General features: G+C 36.0%; 1 protein-coding gene across 5 annotated transcripts in view; it reads left to right on the top strand.

Moving 5' to 3' along the window:
• The first annotated feature begins 1267 nt into the window (after positions 1-1267).
• Positions 1268-27970, top strand: part of LOC103216281 (protein FRA10AC1) — a 52633-nt gene continuing 25930 nt past the window's right edge. For 2 of the 5 annotated variants that reach the window (XR_005244176.2, XM_007963596.3), the window contains exons 1-12: positions 1270-1481; positions 3724-3800; positions 5418-5513; positions 5642-5687; positions 9213-9289; positions 11499-11582; positions 12148-12232; positions 16793-16838; positions 18819-18932; positions 20096-20138; positions 22565-22683; positions 27454-27492. Coding sequence is in view for 4 of the 5 variants with exons in the window: in XM_007963596.3 (XP_007961787.1) it covers positions 3724-3800; positions 5418-5513; positions 5642-5687; positions 9213-9289; positions 11499-11582; positions 12148-12232; positions 16793-16838; positions 18819-18932; positions 20096-20138; positions 22565-22683; positions 27454-27492 (826 nt within the window). In the remaining variant the exon portion in view is untranslated. Of the gene's footprint in view, positions 1482-1596; positions 1708-2049; positions 2170-3723; positions 3801-5417; positions 5514-5641; positions 5688-9212; positions 9290-11498; positions 11583-12147; positions 12233-16792; positions 16839-18818; positions 18933-20095; positions 20139-22564; positions 22684-27453; positions 27493-27970 lie in introns of all 5 variants that reach the window. The other 3 variants (XM_073019181.1, XM_007963594.3, XM_038009275.2) reach the window with 3 other exon arrangements.

Raw genomic sequence — 27970 nt, 5'->3', positions numbered from 1 at the left:
TTAGGGATGGTAGAAAAATGCTAATAAATGTCAAATATGGATAGAAAGGAAATTGAATATGAGGTACAGGTCTGTTTAATTTTATTAATAATAAAATAATTATATATTTACCAAAAAAGAAACTGCTTGACAAAATAATTCAATATACTATAACGTTAAATTCTAAGGCTTCCTGTTGCTTTAACTTTTTTTTAGTAAATGTTTTTGTTGAAGTATAATCTGATTGCATTTTGGAATAATTTAATTTACAATAATTTAATTTATCTTATAGCCTTTTAAGATCACATTCACTGCAATGGGTAAAGCAGAATGTATCCATAATTTATTGTCGGGGTTAGAGACTTGAACTGATAAGGATATCGTTATCTACTGTTTAGGGCAAAAGATGTAAAATGAGTGTGCATTAAGTGCCAAGGTTGTCTCTAAAAAGGGCCCACTGTAAAAGCCAGAAGCGTGCCAGTTCAATTCAACAAATATTTAATTAGCACTTGTGATTTCCAAGGCACCGTTTTGGGTACTGAGGAGGAAGCAAAAATGAATAGCTGCTAATGCCAGCGAAAGACAAGACATGAACCAAGCAACTAGACTGGAAAGAGTGGGGCGTCATGATGTAGAAAAGGCAAAGCACAGGAAGAACCTAGTGGCGCTTAAAATAATCCAACTTTTCCTGCCTTTTTTCTTCTTTTTAAGATTCTATTTTGGATCCCTTTTCGCACGTGCCAAGTCGCTTGTCGGCAGAGAATCCTCAACCCTGAGAAATCTCTCCTCCCTATTCTTTCTTTCCTCACAAATTCGATGAGCTCTTCTGCCATCAGCACTACTTTTGGAATGGTATCTATTGTGTGGGTGGTGAAACGATGGAAAGATATTTTTGTTCTAATTATGAGAACTGTTTTACTGGGGGAAGGAAGGAGAGGCTGATCTGAAGCGCTGATGAGATGCTCTGCGAGGATCCTCCGAGGAGGCGTTACTAAGGTTACTAGAGAGAGGACGGCAGGTGATAGGCAGGGTAAAACAAAATATATTTTCAAATGAGAGGCGTGGGCTGAGCAGGAAGCAGTGCCAGCAGTACTAGATGCCGGATTCCCTAGAGGTGAAAGGAAGGCGGTCCAGGGAAAAACTGGGAGCGGCGACTTGGCGAAAGCTGAGCGCTTCTTCGTCCCTTCCGGGCCGTTTCTCCCGCTGCCCTTGTTTCCCGGAGCTGTTCTGGCTGTAGCACAAGATCGGCGCACTCGGGCGACGGTGCCATTTAGATGTAACACGTGGTCGTGTAGGACCGGAAGTGGTGCCCAGTCGGGACCCGTAGGGAGAGGCGGGTAGCGGGCGACGGCGGCGGCGGTTGTGGGGAGGCTGCGCGGCCGGGCGCATGGGACCTGTCCTGCAGCGGCTCTCTCAGGCTGTGGGTCGTCGCTGCAGCTGCCGGGAAAGAAGGAAACGACGACTCCGGGGGCGAACTTGGCACACAGGGAGGAAGGGAAAGGGTGTGTGACGAGGGCTGTGGGTATATTTGGCATCAGGGAGAAGGACCTCAAAACTTGCTTTTCATATAGTACTAGTTGATTGTCGGTTTTTGTTTGGTTTTGTTTTGGATGACAGATTCTGGAGACACCTGGCATCTCCGTTCTTGAGTTTCTGCCGGCTCTTGTCAGTTGATTCGTAGCCTGCAGCGAGTGAGAGCTTTTTAGTTCAACCAGTGAGTTAAGAAAGGTATGGGTTGGATGGAGCGGCCAGCTAATAAAGAAATGGGAGAGTAGGAGCGAGAGTAGGAAGTGGTGTCCTGGGGCGAGGGACAAGATGATGATGATGATAGTTAACATTTATTGGGTTTCACTATAGAAGACAACGATAAAACCCTTTAGATGAGGTAACTCATTTAATCTCCATTCCTATGAGGTCAGTCATCTTACTAGCCTCTTTTTATAAATGAGGACACTGAGGCTTGGAGAGGTTAAGGAACAGGCCCAAAGAAAGACAAATGGAAAGTGCAGGGCCAGGCTGTGAATTCTAGTAGGCTGATCTCAGAATATATCTCTCAACTCCACGCTACAGCTGACCCCGATCAAGATGGAAAGAAAGTGAGGACATAGGACAAAGAGTGAGAGGACAATATGGCTTGAACAGATGTGATAAGACAGCTGGAGTTGACCTAAAAAAGGGTGTAAAATCCAGGTGTGTAAGGCAATAACAGATGTAAGGGAGGGTAGAGTTGGAACTGTGGCTTTCTAACCTTCGTCTCCAACCTTAACTAGCATCTTCCTCTAGGATTTTAGTGGGACAGAGAAGAGAGGTATATACCCACACACCTAAGTTTGAAAGTGGAGTTACAGACTTTAAAGGTTGTTAAAGATTTAAACAACTTAAAGATTATTTCTCGTAGCTACCTTATTTAATAGATGAAGTCCAGGGAGATGAAATGACTTATTCAAGGTAGCCAGGACTAGAAACATGTCGTTTATCATAGATCCAATGCAATGAAGTTTAGGGAATTCTTTCCTCTTTTTCCTGCTGCACTTGCTGTCGTTATATTAGTTTTAATAATTTGATATATCATTTAACCTGGACTGTTCCTTCCAGCCATGTAAATTAGTTATTTGTGACATCAAATAGTCAAATAATCCATCCATCCATCTTAGTGTGTGTTCCAAATTCAGTGTAAAGCTGGAACCAGGAACTTCTAATACAATTGAGTGACAACTGACGTCTTCCAGCATTTCTAAGAGTTTCAGTTCAAAAATGAAGTCCCAGCATTTTGGGAGGCTGAGGTGGATGGATTGCTGAAGCCCAGGAGTTCGAGACCAGCTTGGGCAACATGAGGAAACCCCTTATCTACAAAAAAAAATTTTTTTTAAGTTTGACAGCTGTGGTGGTGCATTCCTATAGTCTCAGCCTGGAGAGACTGAGGTGGGAGGATCAATTGAGCCCAGGAGGTTGAGGATGTTGTGAGCCATCATGGTGCCACAGCACTCTAGCCAGGGCAACAGAGCAAGACTCTCCAAAAATAACTAGATAAATAAAATGAGACAAGAGAAAGCTGACTAGTCCAAAGGGAAAGGTGGTTTACCTTAAAGAAACTCAAAAGAAAGTGGAAATCTCTACATATGTTGAAAAAGATTACAGGAAAATTTTCATCAATTGATGATGTACTGTTCATAAGTACTGTAATTCTCCTGGAATGTAGTAAATCATATTCCAGAGAGGAAATTTGGAGTAGTTGAAATTGTGGGCACAAGAATCAAGTAGAGCAGATTAGCCACTTACTGGATTTGTAAAATAGATTTACTTTACTTTGATTACTTCTTTCCTAAATGAAGATAACTTTCTGACTTGCAGAATTAGAAGCATTGTTTGTAAAGTACTTAACACAAATGTCTGGAACAAAGTTGGTGATAAACACACAGTGATTACTACTACTCTGAATCAAAAGTGAAGCATTGCTAAACCTTGTAAGCAGTCACTGCAGCTTCTAGGCCTGGTTTTCCATGAAAAGATCAAAGAGTAGCCTTCTTTGTTCACCTAATGACAATTAAGGGTGAAAAATGTTGATGCATTTTCTGAAAGGTGTGTCTCTTATTTAAAAGTGAATGAAAGTTTTAGATGGCTAGATGGCCTGTGAACAGGAATCTGCCCACAATGATCCTTTAAAACTGTAACTTATTTTTTAATTATTCTGTTTCCTGGACAATTGGCAACCTAGATTCTACATAGCTTTGTACTCCTTTACAGATGCATGGCCATGGAGGCTACGATTCTGATTTTAGTGATGATGAACACTGTGGAGAATCCAGCAAAAGGAAAACAAGGTAAGTAATTTTTTTTATTGATCTGTTTCTCACATCCTTTCTAGATTAATATGAAGCATAAATAACTAAGAGTGAAATTTTTGAATTGTGTTTACATGTGAAGACAGTTGCTCTAGTGAAGTTTTCATTAAATTAATACATTGATTAAAAATTGGAGAACAATTGTGGGAAAAATAAAACATTAATTCTGTGAAGGGGTTTATTGAAAGGGAAAGAAGAGTTTCAGATTTCTGGAATCTTATCAGAAATCAGTGAAACCTTTTCATTGCATATATTTTTCATTCAACTGTCAAGGACTGTTTATTTGCAAATGTAGCTCAGAAGGGGCGTGAATGGTGGTCTTTTGCCAGTACTTGCCTTCAAAGTGAAGTTAATATGGAGGATGAAAGTATAATGCAGCACAGTTCTTATGGATACATGAATGAGCAGACTAAGAGGTCATGGGAAGAAGCTCAAGGAAGGTTTTATTGAATTGCAAGAAACAAGAACTCTTAGCACATAAAGCCTGTGCATTATAAGCAGGATACGTCTTGGTGGAGCTGCTGTGCGTAGGAGCATTGTTCTTAGCTTTCAGTGCATAGAAACTCAGTTTTATACTTTGACTCAGGAGTGGTTGACTGATGTATACTAATCAGACTTACACACCAGGCTGTTGACTAATTTTTGCTAAGCAAACTTATAGAAATTGGCTTATCATTTCACACTGAGAGCAATATATTAGGCATACTCACAGTGTCTGAACATTTTTGTAGGATACTTAGTCTTTGTGATAACTCAAAGGATAGTACTAATTATAATTACATTTTTGATGCTTTACATTTTCTAGATTTTTCATTCAAAAATATTACTTTGTAAGAACAGAATTTGAGCAAATCTAGTTGGATACTCTGCTCCAGGATTATATTCATCACTGTAACTAGGGCTGATCGTCTATGGCAGGGTGTCCAATCTTTTGGCTTCCCTGAGCCACATTGGAAGAAGAAGAATTGTCTTGGGCCACGCACTACAGTGGAGCACACACAGTTGTGAATCTGTTGGCTCACACTGTTGGCCTGGAGCAGTGCTGGGCCTGCATAAAATACACTAATGATAGCCAATGAGGTTAAAAAAAATTGTGAACAAATGTGTTAATGTTTACAAATTTGTGTTGGGCCACATTCAAAATTATCCTGGGCCACATGAGGCCCACAGTTTGGATGAACTTGACCTATGGTTGTTTTCTCTATAATCAGCCTTGCTTTTTGCTTATTATTAATTACCATAAACTTCCTTATCACTATGTTACAGATAGAGAATTAAGAAACAAAGAGATATATAATCGAGTCTTATTAAGATTAAAGTAGTAATTGACAGAATTAGGATTTGAATCAGGAACCTAGGTGATATGACACTAGAGTCCATGCTTTTGTTAGTTTCATCTTCCCCATGTTATGGGTATTAACGTTAAGGTATTAATTAAGCTATTTAAGGAAATGTAAAATATCTCATTGAAGATCAGTGAGTCTCCTTAAAGCTAAGACTTACATTCTTTAAAGTATATTCCAATTATGAAAATATAAAGAATTAGAAAATAACCTTTGGAAAAAATGAACTCTTATTTTCTTCTTAATATACCAGGACAGTTGAAGATGACTTACTGCTCCAAAAACCATTTCAGAAAGAAAAGCATGGAAAGGTGGCCCATAAACAAGTTGCAGCGGAATTGCTGGATAGGTATGGTATTTCAATGTCAATTCTATTTCTTGGTTTAAGTTGCTTCATCAACTATGGACTAAGAGATTTGATTATGTTAATTTGAATATAGACATTTTGAATTTTCTTAAAAAAATTTGTTTTAACAGGGAAGAAGCAAGAAATAGAAGGTTTCATCTCATAGCTATGGATGCTGTATCCTTTTTGTATTTCCAGATTTTTATAACTAGTAGAATATTTTAAAGTCTGCTTTTTTGTTTTATAAAATTTTGTGAAGTCAAATAGGCCTTTTTATTTTTAAAGATAAGTATTTAGTGATGTAGGATTTTGCCATTTATACTTTTGGGTACAATTCTCTTTTAGTAATATATAGGAAAGATTTAGAGACAAAAATAATGAAACATATTACTAGTACTCTATAAATAGGTTTATAAAGTACATGAATCTGCAAATATATTTTCCTAATTGTTTTTTCAAGCTTTCAACATTTCCTTTTCCTATACTTCTTTAGTCTCATTTTAATTTATGTTTTTCCTACCTGGTTCTTTGCTATTTAAGGTCTCTATAAAACTTGTATTTAAAATTAGGTCTATCCAGCCTGTCCCTGGATCTAAGGAAAAAGTAGAAATAAAATGAGGCCTGCCTGTGGACTGTCCTCAGGCCTGCCATGGCTTTAATTTTTAGGCATGACTTAAAGCTATCTTTAAGATAAACCCTGCCTTCTGGTTATAGCCATTTCTCAACTCAGTTTTTTAATAAGACTGGCTAATGACGCTTAACTGCTACGCTGGCCATCCATACTGCTGTTGAGAATATTGGAGAATTAAAGAAAGACCAAGCAAGAACTGAAGTATCTTTGGGTATTTATTGCTGTGATCAGAATTGGGAGAAGGAGACAGTGTCAATTTGATACGCCCCCTACCTGTAATCATCTGTTTCACTGTGTTATTCCAATATTTTTCTTTAAGTTAAAGAAGTACCGTTGTGTCACTAATTGATTTATTCCTCTTATCTCCTAACCCAGTAGCTTAGCTTTTCCATGGATCTCACCTGCCATTTGTTCCTTTAGCATTTAAACATTTGCTCTGCCTTCTCTGACACCCACTGCATTGGGGGCACCTAGTTAGAGCCTGGTGAGAGTGAAAGTATAGACACTCCTTTTCTGGCATAGGTGGAGATGGAGCCACAGTTTTTTGGTTTGTTTTTTGTTTTGTGTTTGAGGATTTATTTTATTTTATTTTTTTCTTTATTTTATTTTATTACTTTAAATTCTGGGATACATGTGCGGAACATGCAGATTTGTTACATAGGGTATCCATGTGCCATGGTGGTTTACTGTACCTGTCAACCCGTCACCCTCGCCCGTCCCTGCCCACAGGCTCCAGTGTGTGATGTTCCCCTCCCTGTGTCCATGTGTTCTCATTGTTCAGCTCCCATTTATGGGTAAGAACATGTGGTGTTTGGTTTTCTGTTCCTGTGTTGGTTTGCTGAGGATGGTGGCTTCCAGCTTCATCCATGTCCCTGCAAAGGACATGATCTCGTTCCTTTTTGTGGTTGCATAGTATTCCATGGTGTATATATACCACATTTTCTTTATCTAGTCTATCATTGATGGACATTTGAATTGGTTCCATGTGTTTGCTATTGTGAATAGTGCTGCAATAAACACACATGTGCATGTATCTTTATAATAGAATGATTTATATTCATTTTGGTATATACCCAGTAATGGGATTGCTGGATCAAATGATATTTCTGGTTCTAGATCCTTGAGGAATTGCCACATCGTCTTCCATAATGGTTGAACCATTTTACATTCCCACCAACAGTGTAAAAGCGTTCCTGTTTCTCCACAACCTTGCTAGCATCTGTTGTTTCCTGACTTTTTAATAATTGCGATTCTGACTGGGAGCCACAGTTTTCTTTGGGTTGTTTGACAAGAGTAAAGTAGTTATTGTCTAAAAGTTGTCTTGCTGAACTGACTCTTGGTCATTTGGTTAGAGAGAACAGGCTTTTGTTGAGGCTTTTTTAGTCCGTGCCTGTTGGTGTTTCCAGGTTGTCAGCTTCTTTACCTCCAAATCTAGGATATATGAGACAAAAAGAAAACCTAGGGAACTTGCTATCATGTCATACCATAGGTCTTCAGGAGGTCCCTAGTGGTATGCCTTCTTCCCTCTACCTTTTAGAGTCTTTTTATATTTGATATATAATTTACAAGAATTTTAGTTGTTGTTAGTATGAGGAATAGGGAGAAGTACATCTTTGCCTACTCCATCTTCCCGGAAGCAAAAGTTCCACCCGCCACCTGTTCTTGTACATAAAATTATATTGGAATACAGCCATGCTTCATTTATATGTTGTCTTTGGCTGCTTTCATGCTAAAATGGCAGAACTGAGCATTTGCAACAGAGACCATATGGCTTGCAAAGCCTGAAATATTTACCATCTGGCCCTTTGCAGAAAATGTTTGCTGACCCCAGCTCTAAGAGGTTACATGATTTGCCATGGTCACGTGACCAGTTAGTGGTAGATCGAGAGCTGGAATCCAGATCTCCAGATATTTGGCTTTTCTTTCTGTCTCTCTCTCTCTTTCTTTTTTTTTCCCCCCTGAAATAGTAACTGGTTTGTTACAATATAAAAATATCACTGTCTGATTAAATTGTCTATTAGTACACATTATGATCAATTAAATCACTGTATATCTTTAATGTAATAGTCACAGAGTATTGTAGAAGGCGAGGTTAGCTATTATATGCATGTTTGGCTCTAGAGAGAGAGCTGTTGAGCTTTTTAAAACAGTAAAATGCTCATATATTTTGTTACACTGCTTTGAAAGTAAACATGGCATTTTATTCTTTGAATTTAAAAGACAATATAAAAACTGATTTTTTATATTTGCTTTTTTTGAAAGTTTAATGTTAGGATTTCATATTATAAAAGTTGCATCTTCTACTTAGAGGCTTTATCATTACTAAAATAGATAAATTATATTTTATGATAATGAAAGATAAATTCTACTCTACTTTTAGAAACTATAATTTTTAAATTTTTCATATTGTGATTATTAGAATGAGTGGTGGTAGGAGGCTATATGCAGTTCAGCAATAGAATAAGAAGCTGTCTTTCTCCCCAGATGGAGATATATTTTTATCACAAGAGTAGTGTATGCTTGAAAAATATTCAAAAGAAAGCCTCTACTTTACAATCTTCACTTTCAACAATTTAATATATACCCTTCTAGATTTTCTGAATGTATAAGCATGTATACTATGTGAATACTTTTATATTTTATTTTTATTTATTTGTTTACTTTTTTGAGACAGAGTCTCGCTGTGTTGCCCAGGCTGGAGCGCAGTGGCCTGATCTCGGCTCACTACAAGCTCCGCCTCCTGTTTTCACGCCATTCTCCTGCCTCAGCCTCCTGAATAGCTGGGACCACAGGCACCTGCCACCACGCCTAGCTAATTTTTTATATTTTTAGTAGAAATGGGGTTTCACCGTGTTAACCAGAATGGTCTCGATCTCCTGACCTCGTGATCCGCCCACCTCGGCCTCCCAAAGTGCTGGGATTACAGGCATGAGCCACCACGCCCAGCGGTGAATATTTTTTAAAAAACTAAATAGACTCATACTATGCTTTTTTTTTACCCCCAATCGGCAATATATTATGACACCAAACAACTCCTGAGAGAATAAAATCCTTAATTTTTTGCATTTCAGTATCAAAGACATACAAAGTTTGTAAATGACTACATTTTATATTATGGTGGCAAAAAAGAAGATTTCAAGCGTTTGGGGTAAGTATCAGGAAGTTTACATAGAAGGGAATGTGGGTTATGGAGAACTTTAAAGACCCACAGCTACTGTGCCTTCTGATTCTGTCATTCTTCCCTGCTTTCTATTCCAGTTTGCCTTTTTTTTTTTTTAAGATGGAGTCTCACTCTGTTGCTCAGGCTGGAGAGCAGTGGCTTGATCTCAGCTCACTGTAGCCTCTGCTGCCGTGGTTCAAGCAATTGTCCTACCTCAGTCTCCCGAGTAGGGATTACAAGCTCCTGCCACCATGCCTGGCTAATTTTTGTATTTTTAGTAGAGACGGGATTTCACCATCTTGGTCAGGCTGGTCTTGAACTCCTGACCTCGTGATCCACCCGCCTTGGCCTCCCAAAGTGCTGGGATTACAGGCGTGAGCCACCGTACCTGGCCCCAGTTTCTTTTTTATATTATAAGGTAGAGATACCATCCACAGGTCCTAACTGAGTAGCTCTTCATGAATCCAATTTCTTTGAACAGGCCTCAGGTAGACTCTATACGTGCTGAGCTGGGCACAACCCTGGTGATAAAAGGATATGTGAGGTATACCATGTGTCTTCTTGGCAAGGATCTTTGAAATAAGGAAATTTTTAGACCTTAATGTTTGGGATTGCTTTTTAAAAAAGGTAAACAGCACATCAAAGTCCTTCCCATGTTTGACTCTTCTGTCAGAACTTCTTGTTTTGTTTTGTTTTGTTACTGTTTTTGTGTTTTTTTGTTTTTGTTTTTGTTTTTTTTTTTTGAAAAGGAGTCTCACTGTCGCCCAGGCTGGAGTGCAGTGGCGCGATCTCGGCTCACTGCAAGCTCCGCCTCCCTGGTTCACGCCATTCTCCTGCCTCAGCCTCCCGAGTAGCTGGGACTATAGGCGCCCGCCACCTCGCCCGGCTAATTTTTTTGTATTTTTAGTAGAGACGGGGTTTCACCATGTTAGGCAGGATGGTCTCGATCTCCTGACCTGGTGATCTGCCCACCTCGGCCTCCCAAAGTGTTGGGATTACAGGCGTGAGCCACCGCCCCTGGCCTTGTTTTTGGTTTTTTAATTTTTATTTTTATTTCAATAGTTTTTGGGGTACAGGTGGTTTTTGGTTGCCTGGATAACTTCTTTAGTGGTGATTTCTGAGATTTTAGTGCACCCATCACCCGAGCACTGTATGCTATTCCTAAAATGTAGTCTTTTATCCCTCACCTCCCTCCCGGCCTTCCCCCGCCTTAAGTCCCTAGAGTCCATTATATGACTCTTTTGCCTTTGCATCCTCATAGCTTAGCTCCCACATGTCAATGAGAACATAGGATATTTGGTTTTCCATTCCTGAGTTACTTCACTTAGAATAATGGCCTCCAGCTCCATCCAAGTTACTGCAAAAGACATCGTTTCATTCCTTTCTGTGGCTGAGTAATATTCCATGGTGTGTGTATATATATACACACACCACATTTTCTTTATCCACTCATTGGTTAATGGGCACTTTGGTCGGTTCCATAGGTTTGCAATTGTGAATTGTACTGCTATAGTGTGCACAGGTCTTAGAACTTCTTAGTTTTATGTGAGGTTTTTTTTTCCCTCTAACAATTTTCTGAGTTGGTAGTGCTCTGAGAAACTTTAGTACCATCTCATTTACCCGCAATTTATCTCCCCTATCAATTTATCCTGTATCTCCCAATAATCACTTTTTTTTTTTTTTTTTTTTACCCCCAGACTGTTAGCATTTTATTTTGAAAGATCAATCCCTTTGGCTCTCTTCCTCCTTTACTCAGTCTTCTACCTAGGAAACTGTAGTAAAATGAGATATGGAAAACTTTTCATATTTTTTAAAATTAAATCTCAGCAGAGTGGTGTTTTATAGACTTTTGGTTAGATTCTGAAACTTATTTTCATTCACTTTTCTTTATTCATTTAGTGTTTAGTCAGGTTTCTCATTCTAGCTTTGGTAACTTAGCACCATTTGTATAATTGAAACCAATGCTACAGACAGATTCCTTATCCATTTAACTTGCTTCTATAGTACTGTTTTTTATAAGTACCTTTTGAAAATACTGAAGTATTTTTATAAATATATGAACAAATGTATATACTCACAAAAGAACTATATTCATGTGTTATATTTTTAATAAAATTTTCCAAAACTCACAGAGCTATTTAACCTAAATTTGACTACTTTTGTTTTTGTATTAAATTGAAAAAGTTCTGTTTTCCAGGGAAAATGACAAGACAGACTTGGATGTTATACGAGAAAATCATAGATTCCTATGGAATGAGGAGGACGAAATGGACATGACTTGGTAATTAGCCATCAGAGGCATAATGCATCAAATGCTTTAGTCCTGTTTCTCCTGTTTTCTGAGTGGTTTTTTGTCACTTAGTCAAGGTGTTCAGCCCCTTCATAGAACAGTTCAGAATCAAGGACATAAAATCATACCTAGGATTATTTGGTTCTTTTGGTAATTTTTGGCGGTTTTAACTGACTTCTCAGTGTTTGACTTAGTCTTCAAAAACATTATTTTTTACAGTATTGTGTGTTATCTTGTAATATGCTATTATATGCTGCTGCTTTAATTTTTAAAGTTTTGGAAAAAAGTCATACCTGAAAATGTTTTTTTAAATCCAAACATTACAAAGGGTAAACAGTGAAGAGTGATTCTCCTTCTCATTTGTGACTGTCATTCTCCAATTTCCCTCCCTGAGTGAACCACTTTTGATAGTTAGTATCCAGATATTCCATGCACATGTAAGTAATAGTTCTCTTAAAACTTTAATATTTATGTCATATGTATTCTTTGACATCACTTGAAAGTAGCAGACCGTGGTTGAGTTTCTAAATGTATATTTATATTTTTATGGATCTAGGGAGAAGAGACTTGCTAAGAAATACTATGATAAATTATTTAAGGAATACTGCATAGCAGATCTCAGTAAATATAAAGAAAATAAGGTATGCTTTCCACATATTTATAGAAAGAGGTTCTTATTCAAGTAAAATACTAACTTTTATTATACTGTCATGCCCCCCCCCACATTATTCTTTTAAAGATGCTAATTAGACTCAGTTGTCCTGCATTTATGATGTGTCATTTGAACCATTTAACCTCTGCAGCTGTGGAGTTTACAAAAGGCCTATGGAAATTTAGAAGGAAATTTATGCTTTTTTTCTTTTGTGAGCTGAGGCATGAAAAGTCTAAAATTAAACACAAGTGGATATTGGATCCTGTTTCATCCTGACTCTAGTCTAGAGCCTCTAGTGATTGTGATGAATTATTTAACTCTACAGAATAATGTCTTATTTCACAGATGATGTTTGAAATTGATAGATTTTAAAAATTGATTACCATTTATAGAGATCCAGATGTACATCTTCTATTACGTAAATGTCTATTCTAGTAAAATTAACATTTCAATCAGTGCTAATTAGTAATGTCAGATTTCCTTTCCCACTTTACATCTTACTTTAGTTAATATTTTTATTTTTGGTTGGGTGTGATGGCTCATGCCTGTAATCTCAGCACTTTGGGAGGCTGAGGCAGGAAGATTGCTTGAGGCCAGTCGTTCAAGACCAGCCTGGGCAATATAGTGAGACCTTGTCTCCACAAAAACTGAAAAAAATTAGTGGGGTGTAGTGGTTCATGCCTATAGTTCTAGCTACTTGGGAGGCTGAGGTTAGAGGGTTGCTAGAGTCCAGGAGTTTGAGGCTGCAGTGAGCTATGATCGTGCCACTGCATTTCAGTGTGGGTGACAGTGAGACTCTAAAAAATAAAAAGTTATTTTTATTTCTATCTCAAACGTCAAATTGTGGCTGGAAAAGGTGACCCAGGAGCAGATCTCAGTTAGAAATGTGAGAGGAGGGAAGGTTGCATAAATATGTGTTGTAGATACTATATGTTTGTATTAAGACAAAAACCTGTTTAAAAAGCTATCTTATATTTATGTATCATGAAGATTTCTTTGTCATTTAAATCGTTTGATCTCATTAGAACCAGGTTTATTTAATAATTTTTTCAGTAGTGCCTTTAATAAGTGTGTTGCTTCACAGTTTCTTATAGAAAGTAGTAATAATGTTCATTTTGTATACCCTATTTATAAACCCATGCACTTAATATATCCCCAAAACTTCTGTTTCTTATAAACTAGTTGTGGACTCTAGTTCACAGCTGTCTTCTCTGTACCGCATCTGATTCAAAAAGCACCACAGTAATTGGAGTTACCTAAAGTTACTATATTGTAAATCAAGTGTGAAAATTATCTCTTTCTAGGAGCATGTAACAAAGGAGCTTTTTCAGCCCTGGCTTATTCATGGATTGTTCTTAAGTTGTTGGGTTTTTTTTCTTTTAATTTTCCCCATCTCCTAATACCATCATAATTCTTCAGTATTTTGTTGTTGTTGTTCAGTATCTATTGAAACTGGACTAGGTACTGTGGATTAATAGTACTCTTAAGAAAAAACTAGTCTAGTTGAGGGGAGAAAATATACATAAATAAAAATTAAATAATTGAGTTCTCAGTTTTTTAAAAAATAATACCACTAGAAATTGTACTTTAAAGAGAATAAGCTTGAAAAAAAATGTATTTTCCTGCTAGAACATGATGAGTGATCGTATTTGAGGGTAAATGCAGCAAGAAATCAGATATGACTCACAGATTCTGAGCACGGATGCTGAGGAAAATACAGAATTTGGAGGGTGATTTTTTTTTGCTGGGGGGAAGATAATGAGTTTGGTTTTGGTATACCATGTTCGAGGTGTTGGAGAAAGAGTAATGCCTTTGGTTCCCTCACTAGGATGCATTTTCTCTTCCCTTTATTTATACAAAGACAGTGTATTATTCACTTAATTAAAAACAGCTCCTAATATATACAGTAGATTCTTTTAGAGCATTTTTAGTGAATTTCCATCTTTGCCTCTTACTCCTATTCCTTTCTTTATTGCATTTCCCCTTTTTAGTTGGATCAATGTATCAGTTAGGATTAGGTCCAGCTGCAGGGACAGAGAACACTCCCCGAAAAAAACCACTGGCTTGAATGAGCTGGAAAGTTTATTTTTCGTATACATAAAAGTTCAAGTCGATGGTCATAAAGTCAGAATCGTTGTTTACTGCTTGCGTACGTGACCTCATTGTGATGAGTGCAGAGTGAGAAGAAAAGGAGGCTCAGCACCAAATCCTGAATAACTTCAACTTTAATCCAAACTAGGACATTTATGTCAGGAAAGAATATACAGTCTTTAACTAGTAGGATATAATGTAATTTGTTTTGTTACATTTATTATTTCCTCATAAGATTATAACCTTCTTGGTGACACACTATTTTAATAATCACTTTTTATCCTCAGTGGAATGCCAAGCCCATTAGATAGTTGCTTCGTAAGTTATCTGGTGAATAGATTAATGAATGAAGAAGAAAGTTTGGAAACTATTACTGTTACACTTGGCTGTGCTTCAGTAGACATCCTCACATATGTTGGATGCAAGCAATCTCCACATACATATATAGGCTAAAAAATAGAATTAAACAGAGTTATCCTGAAATTTTATTTTTTCCCCTAGATTTGGAGGATTTTATTTTTGTTGGGTTTTAATCAGAATATTTTGAAATATTTTGAGCCTTTATTTGCATTTAAAATACAAAATTGCCAAATTCAAGTAATAGATTGATGATTTTTTAAAAAAAATAATTGAAATTGCCAGGCACAGTGGCTGTTGCCTGTAATCCCAGTACTTTGGGAGACTGCGGTGGGAGGATAACTTGAGGCCAGGAGTTCAAAAGCAGCCTAGGCAATATAGTGAGACCTTATCTCTATAAAAAATAAAATTAGCCAGGCAGGGTAGCACATGCCTATAGTCCTAGCTATTTGGAAGGCTGAAAACAAACAAACAAAACAAACAACCCACAACAAACTGAAGTTAGCAAGGCATTGAACACTTTATCTGAATCCTCTGTCTTACTATAGCAATCCTGTGAACTTAAGGTTGTTACTATTTCCATTTTTATACATGAAGAGGAAGTACAGAAGTTAAGTAACTTTCCCAGGGTTAAGACCTAATGAGTGACAAGAGCTTCTTGAGTTGGGTACAGGTATGCATGTTTCTAGACTTGAGTGGTTTTTTGTTTGTTTGTTTTTGTTGTTTGTTGTTGTTATAGTTTTTGTTTGTTTTGAGACAGGATCTTGCTCAGTTGCCCAGGGTGGATGGAATGCAGTGGCATGATCATGGCTCACTGCAGCCTCTACCTCCCGGGTTGAAGTAATCTTCTCAAGTGTATTTTTTGTTTGTTTTTAATTTTTAGAGCATTTTTAGGTTTACAACAAAATTGAGCAGAAAGTACAGAGTTCCCATATACCCCCTGCCCTCATGCATGCATAGCATCTCCTACTGTCAGTGTCCCACACCAGAGTGGTACATTTGTTACAATCAGTGAACCTACATTGATACATCATTATCATTTGAAGTCCATAGCTTACATTAGGGTTCACTCTTGATATTGTACATTCTACCGCTTTGACAAATGTGTGATGATGTATGTCTACCATTATAGTATCGTAGAGAATACTTGCACTGCCCTAAAAATCCTCTGTGCTCCACCTGTTCATCCCACCTTCCTAATCCCTGGCAACTACTTTCTACTTCATTCATAGTTTTGCCTTTTCCGGAATATCATATAGTTGAAATCATATATATGTAGTCTTTTCAGATTGGGTTCTTTCACTTTGTAATATGCACTTAAGTTTCTCCATGTCTTCATGGTTTGATATTTCTTCTTACCACTGAATAATATTAATTGTCTGGATGTACCACAGTTGTTTATCCATTCACTTAATGAGGAACATCTTGGTTGCGTCCAAGTTTCGGCAATTAGAAATAAAGTTGCTGTAAACATCTATATTTAGGCTTTTGTGTGAACATTAGTTTTCAGCTCATTTGGGTAAATACCAAGAAGCATGATTGTTGGAGTCTACTAGTTACTATTCTAAGTGCTTCATATGTATTATCTCATTTAAACTTCTTTAAACCTCTATGAGTACCAAGGAAGTAGGTACTCATATTTCTACTTTACATATATGAGGAAGCTGAGGCAAAAAGAGATTAAATAATTTGCCCTGTACTATACAGCTGTTAAGTGGTAGAGCTAAAATGCAAACATAAATAATCTGACTCCAAAGGCTGTACTTTTTGTACTAGAATATACTACCTCTTTACTATACCATAACCTCTTTTTTTCATGTCAGTCTTACAGAACAGGACATCTTATTTGTTAACTTAGGTATCTTGTGGTCTGGCACCTATAACTTTTAAGCTATCTTAAAGTCGGTTGTTCTTAACAGATAAATTGCTAATTGTTCAGTGTATTTTCTTCAAATCCTATAAGAAGAGAAAAATCTGTCGTGGGAATTACATTTATTTTTTAGGTTGGTGAATGTCATTGTTGGTTCCATGTTTAGATTTCTGTATAATTTAAATTTAATTTAAATTTACATTGACATAAATGTAATTTTTTTATTGTCAGTTTGGATTTAGGTGGCGAGTAGAAAAAGAAGTAATTTCAGGAAAAGGTAATTCTTTAAAATTTTTACTTTTTAATAGGATTAACTTATTTCGTTAAGCTTCTGAATTGGAGCAAGAAATTCTTATCTACAAAAGTAAAATTAGAGAAGGTGTATTCATGGTACATTATTAGCAAAGGACAGAATATAATGCTTTAATAATTATTACCTTTATAATTTTGCCTTTAGAACATTCAGTTGAATGTTCTACAAATTTCTAAATATGTAGAAAATATTTAACAAATTAAAGATTTCATAGCAAGACAACTTTCAACAAAAAGAAAGCGTTATTCTTTTCTGTTCTTTGTTAATTTTTGGAATAATGAATTGGTATTACTGTTTTCAACCAAATCCACATTTTGAAAGTAGAAGTATCATTTTAAACCCAATAGAATTTTGGGTCAGGCTAGTACTCATTTTTGGAAGTCCCTGAGATTGAGCCCAAATACTTAGTCTAATAGCAAAAGACCGGACATTTGGTAGGCAATCAGTAAATGCTTTTTCTATGCATTATTGTAAATCTATTCATAATATTTTTCCTGGAAATTGTGTATCTCCGTACTGTCTCTTGCTATAAAATTAGCTCCTTACTGAGTAATTGCATTTTAAGTGTTAAAGTACTGAAAACTATGTAGTAGCATTAAGGAAATAATTTTAAACTTACTTTAAAAAATATTTTAAATGGAAAGATTGCGTTTTTAAATGATTAAATATTTATGCTATCATTGTAGCTCATATATATCTTCCATAAATTGGATATGTTAGGTGTGAAATTGGATATGCCATGAAACAACATTAAGGAAAAAGAATAAATTTAAAGCTATTTTAACTTTTCCTAGGGTTATACTTTAGTGTATGTTTTTATCTAAAATAATGAGAAATCCTGAAATGTCTATCACAATTTTAAGATGATGTACTTTTATTGAATGAGATTTTCAGGTGAGTTTATAATGTTACCTTTTAAAAAAAATTGATGGGTAGTCTCTACATTCATATAACTGAATAAAGGACTAGTTAGGGAAGGAAAAGAAAGCTACTGTTGTGATTTCTTTTATAAAGTTATAATTTGGTTACTATTTTAACAAAGCCTTACCTACTAAAAATATAGATTTAATAAAATACTCATTTGGAATGAGTTTAAAAGGCTGATTTAGAAATCAGTCTTTTTAGGGTGTAATTTTCTAAATTCATTTTGATAATTTCTTAATTTTTATGAAAAAAGATTTGCTGGTTACAGATTTGCACCTGTTGGCGCAAATTATTGTGATATAAATTAATAAAAGTTTGTCTTGTCTTTTTGCCAAAGTAAATTACTGTTGAGTCGTTTCTCTTTTTTTCTCTCAGGTTATCAGTTAGTCTTTTTTTGGAGGTTTTAATATACTGTGGACGTGGTGATGTGGGTGATGTTAATAATAGTGTCAAGTTATACTAAAATTTAGAGTATCTGGTTTGACTACATATTGTACTTCGCCTCAAAGTGCTAGAATTTTTAATTGTGTTTTCAAGGCCATCTGTGCTAGTATTTCAATGTCATTATGCTAATACTTAAAAATATGAACTTTATTATGACCGTTAAATATTGAAAGGTTTCACCCAGCTATAAGTGCGTGTACTTTGGAAAGTGTGTTTTTTTCTTTTGGGGTATTTGTGAGTACATTTTTTGTTTGTTTGTTTGTTTGTTTCCTTAAACCAACTTTCTGAGAAATATGTCCATTCTTTAATAGTGTCTTTCCAAAGTGTAAGATTCCCTAATAGGGAGTCCCTAAAATGTCTATCTAAATACAGTCTATCAAGCAAGAATTCTGTGACTGATTTTTTTGGTAACAGGACTTTGATTCGATACTTGTTTACAAGTTGGTTGAACGTATTACTCTGGCCAGTTTTTAAAGGCTGACTATGGCTAAGTTACATATTTTAGAAGTGCATTTTAGGGATAATACTAAATATTGTCACCAACTACCATAGCTAATATTCCTTTCCTTTCTGCAGGTCAGTTTTTCTGTGGAAATAAATATTGTGATAAAAAAGAAGGCTTAAAGAGTTGGGAAGTTAATTTTGGTTATGTTGAGCATGGTGAAAAGAGAAATGCACTTGTTAAATTAAGTAAGTTGATTTTAGGGGGGATACGATTGATTCTTCCAAGTTTGTCTTTAATTTAAAATTAAAAATATATAGACTTTAAAATTCGAATACAATTTTTAACATATCTTTCTGGAAGTGCTCTTTTTTCTTGGAACTTCCCAAAGTCTCAACTTTTGAGCCTCAAATTTTTACATTTTTAGCATTACAATGGTGTTTCAGTAAAAAGAATTCTAATGTCAAATGTAAACTGGTAATTTGTAGAGTGGGGCTCTGTCCCCATTCACGTGAGAATGCCACCACATTACATAGCTAGGAGGCACAATATCAGAAAAGGCAGTGTAAAATCTCACATTAGCTGATTACTCAGTGATATTGTTGTAGCACAGATAATAAATAAATTCACTCTGTTTGACAGTATTAATAAAGAAAACTTTAGGAAAGCGTAATTGTTCTTGACCTCAGTCTTAAAACCATAGGGAATAAATACTCCAGAATATAGCAGTTTCCCTTAGGATGCATGTTTTAGAGTCTGTCATTCTTTTATTTATTTTTTAAGCTAGTCTTCATGTGTCAGCTGTTTCTCTCCCTCATCATATTATTGCCTTTAGCCTTCTCTGGGTTCTAAGTAAATGTGCCTTCAGAGTTTCCTGCTCATACCTAATAAAAGTCAAGAACGTCCCCACATGCTACTTATGCACGTCAATACAGGCTGGTTTCTGAGTTCCTTCTGGAAGTGCTCAAGAGGAAAAGTCAGCCAGTGTGAACTGAGATTAAGGCAAAAAAAAAAGAAAAAGGAACTATTTGAAAAGTTCCTTTGCATTTGAAAGTTCTTAGAATACTTCAGAGGAAATGACTATATCCACATTATTATTAGATATCTTTGATGTGAGACACATGTTAACGTGCCTGTGGAACACAGTTTGTTTTTAGAACAAATTGACAACACATTTTTCTAAAATAGTGTTAGAATGTTTTTGATTCCTCAAGCAATCTAGTATTTTTATTATATGTATGTGTGTATGTATTTGCATTTTTGAGGTGATGAAGGTCGGATTGTTTTCTTCAGATTGTTTCCCCTCTTATAGTAATGGGAATATAAAGAAAGTGCAAATTTATGATATTAAAACTAGATTAGCAGTGTGGTTATTCAAAATCAACCATTCATTGGTGTCTTTTCTTTTTAGGGTTATGCCAAGAATGTTCCATTAAATTAAATTTTCATCACAGGTAATGTCTTTTAAAATGCCATTCTTAATGTTTGGTAATCCAGGACATAGTCATTTACCTGCACTAAGTGTCTAAATGTAAACTTGGGTGGTTGATGGTTGAATTGGTTGATCATGTAGAAAATCTGGCATTGTCGTATGGCTACGTAAACCAGGAGTTGAGAAGTCCACCATGCCCTATTCTTGCCAAGCAGTTTTAAATGTAAAGGCCTATGTAGGTGGGGTGGTAGATGGATGTTAGAGTTTTTAGTTTGGAGCCAATGTCCTGACACTTTAATGTTAGAAATTACGTTGTAAAGCAGACTTCATAAAGCAGTTCTTGTGTCTCATTTAGACAGTGTTTTAGCTGGAGTTTGCTGTTCTTACAAAGGATTAGACACCTCTATACTCATTTTAACGTTAAAATCAAGGACAGGCGTGGTGGCTCATGCCTGTAATCCTAGCACTTGGGGAGGCCAAGTTGGGTGGATCACTTGAGGTCAGAAGTTCGAGACCAGCCTGGCCAACATGGTAAAACCCTGTCTCTACTGAAAATACAGAAATTAACTGGGTGTGGTGGCAGGTGCCTGTAATCCCAGCTACTGGGGAGGCTGAGGCAGGAGAATTACTTGAACCTGGGAGGCAGAGGTTGCAGTGAGCCGAGATTGAGCCACTGCATTCCAGCCTAGCAACAGAGCGAAACTCTGTCTAAAAAAAAAGAAAAGAAAAGAAAAGAAAAGAAAAGAAAGTTAAAATCAGGCTTTTATTGAATGAGCTTTACTGTATCTGCCACATTGAATGTGTGGGAATACCAGTGACCTGCAGTCATGGGGTTTGTAATCAGACCTGCGTTTTTAATCTCAGCTTCTCCACTTACTAGGCTTCCTCTTGGACAAACTGCTTAACCTCTGTAAGACTTAATTTTATCACCTGTAAAAATGAGGCTACTCAGGCTATTGTGGGGAATAAAGGAAAGTGCATGTAAATTGCTTGCCACAGTACCTGGCATTAAAGATGTTCAGACTGATTTTTGCAACTTGCCTTTATGATGGTCAGGTTTTATGCCCTGAATAACAGTTAAATTAGTTCAACTTTTGCAACTTTATAAAATGTATACATAAGCATATTAATTTTAGAATAGCTTTCTTTTTTTTCAATCACATGGGTTGTCAAAAAGTAACAGCTTTGTCATAAATGTGCCTATATAGTACTTTAGCTGTTAAAAATAAATGTTAAATAATATTTTTAATTCTTAAAATTAGAATTATTTTTATTATTTTCATTATTCTTTATTTTTTTGAGACAAGGTCTCACTCTATTGGCTGGGCTGAAGCACAGTGGTGTGATCATGGCTCATTGCAGCCTCAGCCTCCTGAGCTCAAGTGATCCTTCCATCTCAGCCTCCAGAATTGCTGAGACTACAAGTGTACATCACCACACCTGGATAATTTTTTTTTAAGTTTTTGTAGAGATAGTGTTTCCCTGTGTTGCCCATGCTGGTCTCAAACTCCTGGACTCAAGCAGTTCTGCCTCAGCCGCCCAAAGTGCTGGGATGATAGGCATAAGCCTCCACACCGAGCTGGAACTTTTTTAGATTACTGGAATAGCCTAAACCTTTATTTCCCCTTCCCATCAGTGATACTGAAAGAAACCAGAGATTTGTTTTGACCTTGACTTTTGAACTTCATTTCAAAATGGAAATGATTCTTACGAAATAGGCAAAAGTGGTTACTGCATTAAATACTATTATAGCATTTGGTATATGTCTCTATCCTCCTTGCCAGTCCCAATTTCAGCATTATCACCTTTTCCCATTTAGTATTTCTTTTTTTAACCTATTAAAATTAAGTAATTGCTTGCCAACCTTGTAAACCTGGCCTAGAAGAGATAAAATGGCAACAATAAGAGTATAAATTATAAGTGGCCTGATGTTGATATATGAATTAACAATAAGCCCTTTCCGTTTTCATTCCATTATGCTTTTACTATATTCCTTTATTCTTAAGAGAAGAAATTTCTATTTACTGGTGGCTTAGAGCTGTTCAGCAGTTTCACCTTATTTGTGCTTTTTTAACATGTAGGTGGATATGGATTATGTGAAGAGAAGTGAGATTTGTTTTTGTAATTTTGTTTTAAAAGGCTAAGTGATAGAATATAGCAAGAAGAAAACAAATACAATTATAATTTGTATTTACTATGATTGTATACAGAACTTATAGAAAATAATTATTTGTCTCAGTGTTAAGACTTTATTGTCTTACAGAATAGTTTTAATTAATATACTAGCCTAAAATATTTACAGACTCACTTAACATTCCTTATTATATAAATCACATTTAAAAAATAAGTATTTTAACTGATTTTGGTTTTTTGTTCATATGATGGTTTTTATTTTTGAAAAGGTCAGTTGGAAAAGTTAACTTTAATTTTATATTGTTTAACATAAAGGAGAAAAGAAATCAAGTCAAAAAAAAGAAAAGATAAAACCAAAAAAGATTGTGGAGAGTCATCACGTAAAAAATCCAGATTATCCTCTGCAGAAGAGGCCTCCAAGAAAAAAGATAAAGGTAAAAGGAAATTAAGATAAAGCATCTACTCACATTTATGAGCATGAAATATAATCTGCCGTGTTTCATTCATCTAATTGGTGAATGCAGTTAGAATTTTATTTTATGGTAATTGAGAGGAAACTGAGAATTTAGATATGAACTTAAAGTGACTTACAGGAGTTTTAAGAACTCCTCTAAATTAATTAAGGGTTAATTTTAGTTCATTTTTGGCAGATAGTATAATATTGCCAACAGTTTTCTAATTCCTGGCTTTGTCACCTACAGACTTGTTACTTTGGATAAGTCACTGAACTGCTTTATTTCTCTTATGTGTATAGGGGTGAGGTGAATATCTCATGCTGGTCAAGCTTGTTGTAGAAACTCAAATGAGAATGTGAAAGGCACTTTGATCAGTGCCTTTAAACAGTCTGTAATCTATAAATCAATATAAAATTATAATACTGATTTTATTTATAATGCCTGTGTGATTTTTTTCACTAGTTTATGAGGTTCTAGAAATGAGAAAGATTGTCATGTATCTGTGTTCTCAGAACCTAGCATAGTGCTGTGCACATATACTTAGAACTGCCTGCTTTTTCCTCAGCAGTCCTTAAGCTCTCTAAGACTCAATTTCTTTATGTGTAAAATGGTCATGATTCCTTTTAGAATTGTTCAGAAGTTGAAATGAGATAATTCATTAAGCAGTTTGCATAGTACTTGGCACATATTAGCTATTACGAAGGTTACTTCTAGTTGCTTTTTTTGTCCATAATAAAGTAGAGTCAAATCAGCTGTAATTTATAGTGAATCATACTTAATCTAGATAGGTAATTGAATTAGATTCAAGCCAATGTTAATACAATATTTGGACAGGAGAGGGCTCTCTCGCTCCAGCTATGAAGATCATTAGATATGTTGCATTCTTAGAAGCATTTACTTCTTGCACATCATGATATATTCATTATGTAGCAGAGTTTAAATCTACATGCCCTTGTGATACTGCCTACTCCCATAGCTTCAAGTATATGGTGTCACCAAGCTTTAGTCTTCGTAAAATTGATAGATGGTGAGAGGAAGATATTGTCATTTTATTGCTTATTGAGAGGTGGCATTTGTAGCAGAATGCCTTTTTGTCTCTATGTTAATTATTTTCCCCTCTAAGGTAAATTTTAACCAATAAATGTTAAAAGTATCTTTTGAGTCTTAAAAAGTTATTTATCCTTATATGCTGGTAAAATATTTAATATGTCACTTAAGAAATTTGTTGCCCTCATTGTATTATATGTTTATTCTCATCACAACTGTGATACCATGTTAATCACTGCATATTCCAAATGAAAGAACTAGTCTCTACTTTATAAAATGTTACTCAGTACAATCAAAATAGATGAGGTAGATGAATACTGAGGTTCAGGGCTGGGATTGCACCCTTCATATTATGCATACATATGCATGTGATCTTCCGTATAGACATTTTTCCTTTAGTGTTCCATCAGTAGATGACACCTATGTTGACCTAAAAACTAATATCAGAAATCTGGGGATTATCTTTGATACTTTCTTTCACCTTATTATTTATGTTTAATTTGTCACCAAGTCCTGTGAATTTTACCCCCAGAGTACGTATTTCTGAAGTTCTCTCCACCCCACTACAAACCTCTATATTTTCTCTTACAGGCTACTGTTATATTCTCCTTATGGGTTCCGCCTCTGTCCTGCCATTCCACCTTCCCTCCTCTTAATCCATTCTCCATAAATCAGTTATTTCCTGTTGTTTTTAGGCTGATAACCAAAATCCTGGACAAAGCTAAAAGGATCTGTGGGATCCAGAACTTGTGTACCATACAAGGCTTGTTTCTCACTACTCCATACCTCACGTTCATACTCCCCCCATGTAGCCTTTCAGTTTCTGCAAAATGTCAAGCCTCTTTCAATTTTAGGGGTTACATGGATGCTGCATCTTCTCTTCCTAAAACCCTCAGTTCTATCCCAGCTCATCCTTCAGGTCTAAGCTTTTAAATGTCTTTTCCGATCCTTTCCTAATTTCATCCCCCACCTTGAATCTAAATTAGGACTCTCATATGTAATGCTGTCATGGCTCCTAACACTTTCCATTATTACACATATGACGATGTAAAAGCCAAAAAGAGGCAGAGATTCTTCCTACTTTGTTCATTGCTATATCCCTGGCACCCCACTAGCTCATGTTCAGCATAAATAATAGTGAGAGAGTAAAAGACTTTGAAGATTCTTCAGGGATAGAAGACCAAAGCCAGGTGGAATTGAGACATCTCTTTCCTATGTATTCTCTATTTAGAGTGCCTTTGAAAGCAAAGTCTCTAGAAATACAGCTTTTTTACCCCCAACTTGTATGGTATATAACAGAAAATAACAAAATTTTAGCAAACTTTTAGGAAAACCATGTGGAACTCTTTTATACCTTATCTGGGATCATCTAGAATTAGCTTTATCATTGATTTGATTCTTTCTTGCCAGACCACCTTAATTTGGACCAGACTTGAAGAGTAATTAATAAATGCTTAACATCTCAGCTGCGTTCAGACTGTTGGCATGCCTCAAAACAACTTCCTTTAATTTTATTTCTATCTTGCTGGCCTCTCCTTAGCTGAAGCTTTTTTTTTTTTTTTGGAAGACAGAGTCTTGTTCTGTCATCCAGGCCCCAGGCTGGAGTGCTGGAATACAGTGGCATAATCTTGGCTTACTGCAGGCTTAACTTCTGAGGCCCAAGTGATCCTCCTTTCTCAGTCTCCCAAGTAACTGGGACTACAGGCCCACATTACTACACTCAACTAATTTTTGTTTTTTGTTTTTTGTTTTTGCATAGACAGGGTCTTGCTGTTTCCCAGACTGGTCTCAAACTCCTGACCTCAAGCAGTTCTCTCACCTTGGCCTCCCAAAGTGCTGGGATTACCAGCATGAGTCACCACACCCAACCCCCTTAGCTGCTTTTAACTGAAGTTCCTTCTCAGTCTTACATTTAGCTGTTAGAGTTCCTCGGTGCCCTTACCTAGATTTCTCTAGTTTCTCTCTGTACTCCCAGTGTAATCCCATCAACTCTCATAGCTTTAGGTTACTGTCTTAGAAAATGTTAAATAAGTAATAGATGGATGAACTAGGTAGTTGAATGAATGGATAGAAAAAGTAAGAAAAATCAATAACTGACTTTAAGGACCAGTCCGCTTTAGCAGGTATGGGGAGAACAAGATATTGAGGTAGACTGTCTTGGCAAAATGTTCAGAATCTTATCTGTCTCACCATCACCCCTTTCCCAAAAGCTACCTCATCCTTCAGGTTTCAGCTTAGCTCAGTTCCTTGGAAAGGCCCGTCCTGGCACCCTTTCACTTCACTTCTCCAAATAAGATGATGTTCCTCCTACATATTCCATAATACCTCTCACTTCTCCTTTAGAAATACATAATATCCTTGGAATAATTTGTTTATTTTCTATAAGGGAAGGGACTGTGTGACATGTTTACTTTGTTATCTCTAATTCCTGATAGTGCTTGCTCCCATAGTAGGCATTCAATAAATGTAAGCGAGTGAATCAGTGAATTCAACCACATTTTCTCAAAGTCAAAGGAACTTCAGAGATCAGTTCTGGAATCACGACTGAAAGGATATTCTTTAGTTTTGCTTTTCAAAGTATGGTCCTCTGGGCAGCATTTGGGAACTTGTTAGCAACTCACAATCTCAGACCCTTCCAGATCTACTAACAAGTTCCCAGGGTGAATCATATGCACTAAAGTTTGAGAGGCACTGCTGTGTATCATGTGATTGTTCTGTGTTGGTTCAACATTTCCAGGGAAAAGGAACCCACTACTACCAAAAATAATGCTTTACATTTTCAGGTAGTTGTAATTGCTAGCATGTTTCTCTTAACATTCAGCCCAAATCTACAGCTTCCTCCCTTTGGGCCTTGGGCCTCCAAATTAAGCCTAACGTCTTTTTTACCTGTAGACCTTTGGATATTGGGAAGCAGGTATCATGTTCCTCATTAGAGGATGACAGGAAAGAATACATTTCCCATTTCCTTACCCTGTAGTTCTTATACTCTTCACCTGGTCTAAAGGGGCCAAAAACTTTGGGTTATGAGGCCTCCTATCCAGGAACATTGGAGGAATTGTTACTATCTGTCACCTGCCCTTTTTTACTTTATCATCCTTCAGAAATATTGTCCCTGAGGTCTTATTGCAGGAAGCTCTGTATCATGGTGATTTTTTAAAAAATTACACTGATAGATCTTCAGTGCCTTTCTCTCTCTCTTTCTGTCACTGGATGACCATTGTAGAGCTGAGAATTTTTGTTTTATGACATAATTGTATGTGTTCTTTCAGTTACTGAGAACTAATGCTCATCTGCGTATGACTTTAGAAAAGATACTATGAAAAGCAAGTATTTATTTGTAAACTGCTTTCAAATGTTGAACATCTCTATAGGTAATAAATTATTACTTATATTGCAGCTAATCTGTGAGGTTTTCTTTTTAGCAATATGAGATTTTTTTTTTGCAGGTATTCATTATTTTTTTAAGTTTTGTGCTGGCTATTACAGACCAATGAGAACATAAGATATGATCCCTGCCTAAAAGAATGCAACATTTTAATTAGGGAGATAAGACTAAGGAACATGAAAGATTAGAAAACAGTGAACTGCTTATCTGTAAGACTATAAGCAAACTAGAATATTGCTAAGAATTCTGGTTACAGCTACAATGATTGCACTACTACAGGATGATACTTAATAAATCAATGATGTTTCCTTTATCAGGACATTCATCTTCAAAGAAATCAGAAGATTCTCTAAAGAGTAAGTAACAAGTATTTATTTAATAAAAATATGCATTTGAGGTATTTGCAATTTAGATTTCCCATGAATTGTATCTTGCTCTGATGTGAATAATTTTTTGTTTTTGTTAATTATTTTTATACATGAGAAAAACTGTAGAAAAAAGGCCAAAAGTGTATAGGATTTATTCCCCAATTAAGGGCATTAAGAAGTTTCTTATTTTAAGTATAGAGAGCATTAAAAATTTTTCCAGTAAATACAATGGATATATCTTTCAATTTCATGTTATAAAATGTGAAGGAAGAAAGATAAAGGGATGAGGTTGAAATGGATTTAAATTAGTCCTATGGTTTTCCCTAGTTTGGATCAAAACAGATTGGATTTCGTTGAGTATTTACTGCAAATTTTATAATTTTTTTCCCTGAAATATTCCAAAAAGTATTCACAATGACTTATAAAAACATACACAATACATTTTTTTAAGGTTAAAAAAGTCAGA

The sequence above is a fragment of the Chlorocebus sabaeus genome, chromosome 9 (genome assembly GCF_047675955.1).
Source record: "Chlorocebus sabaeus isolate Y175 chromosome 9, mChlSab1.0.hap1, whole genome shotgun sequence".
Lineage (NCBI taxonomy): Eukaryota > Metazoa > Chordata > Mammalia > Primates > Cercopithecidae > Chlorocebus > Chlorocebus sabaeus.
This window is presented reverse-complemented; position numbering and strand designations above follow the sequence as displayed.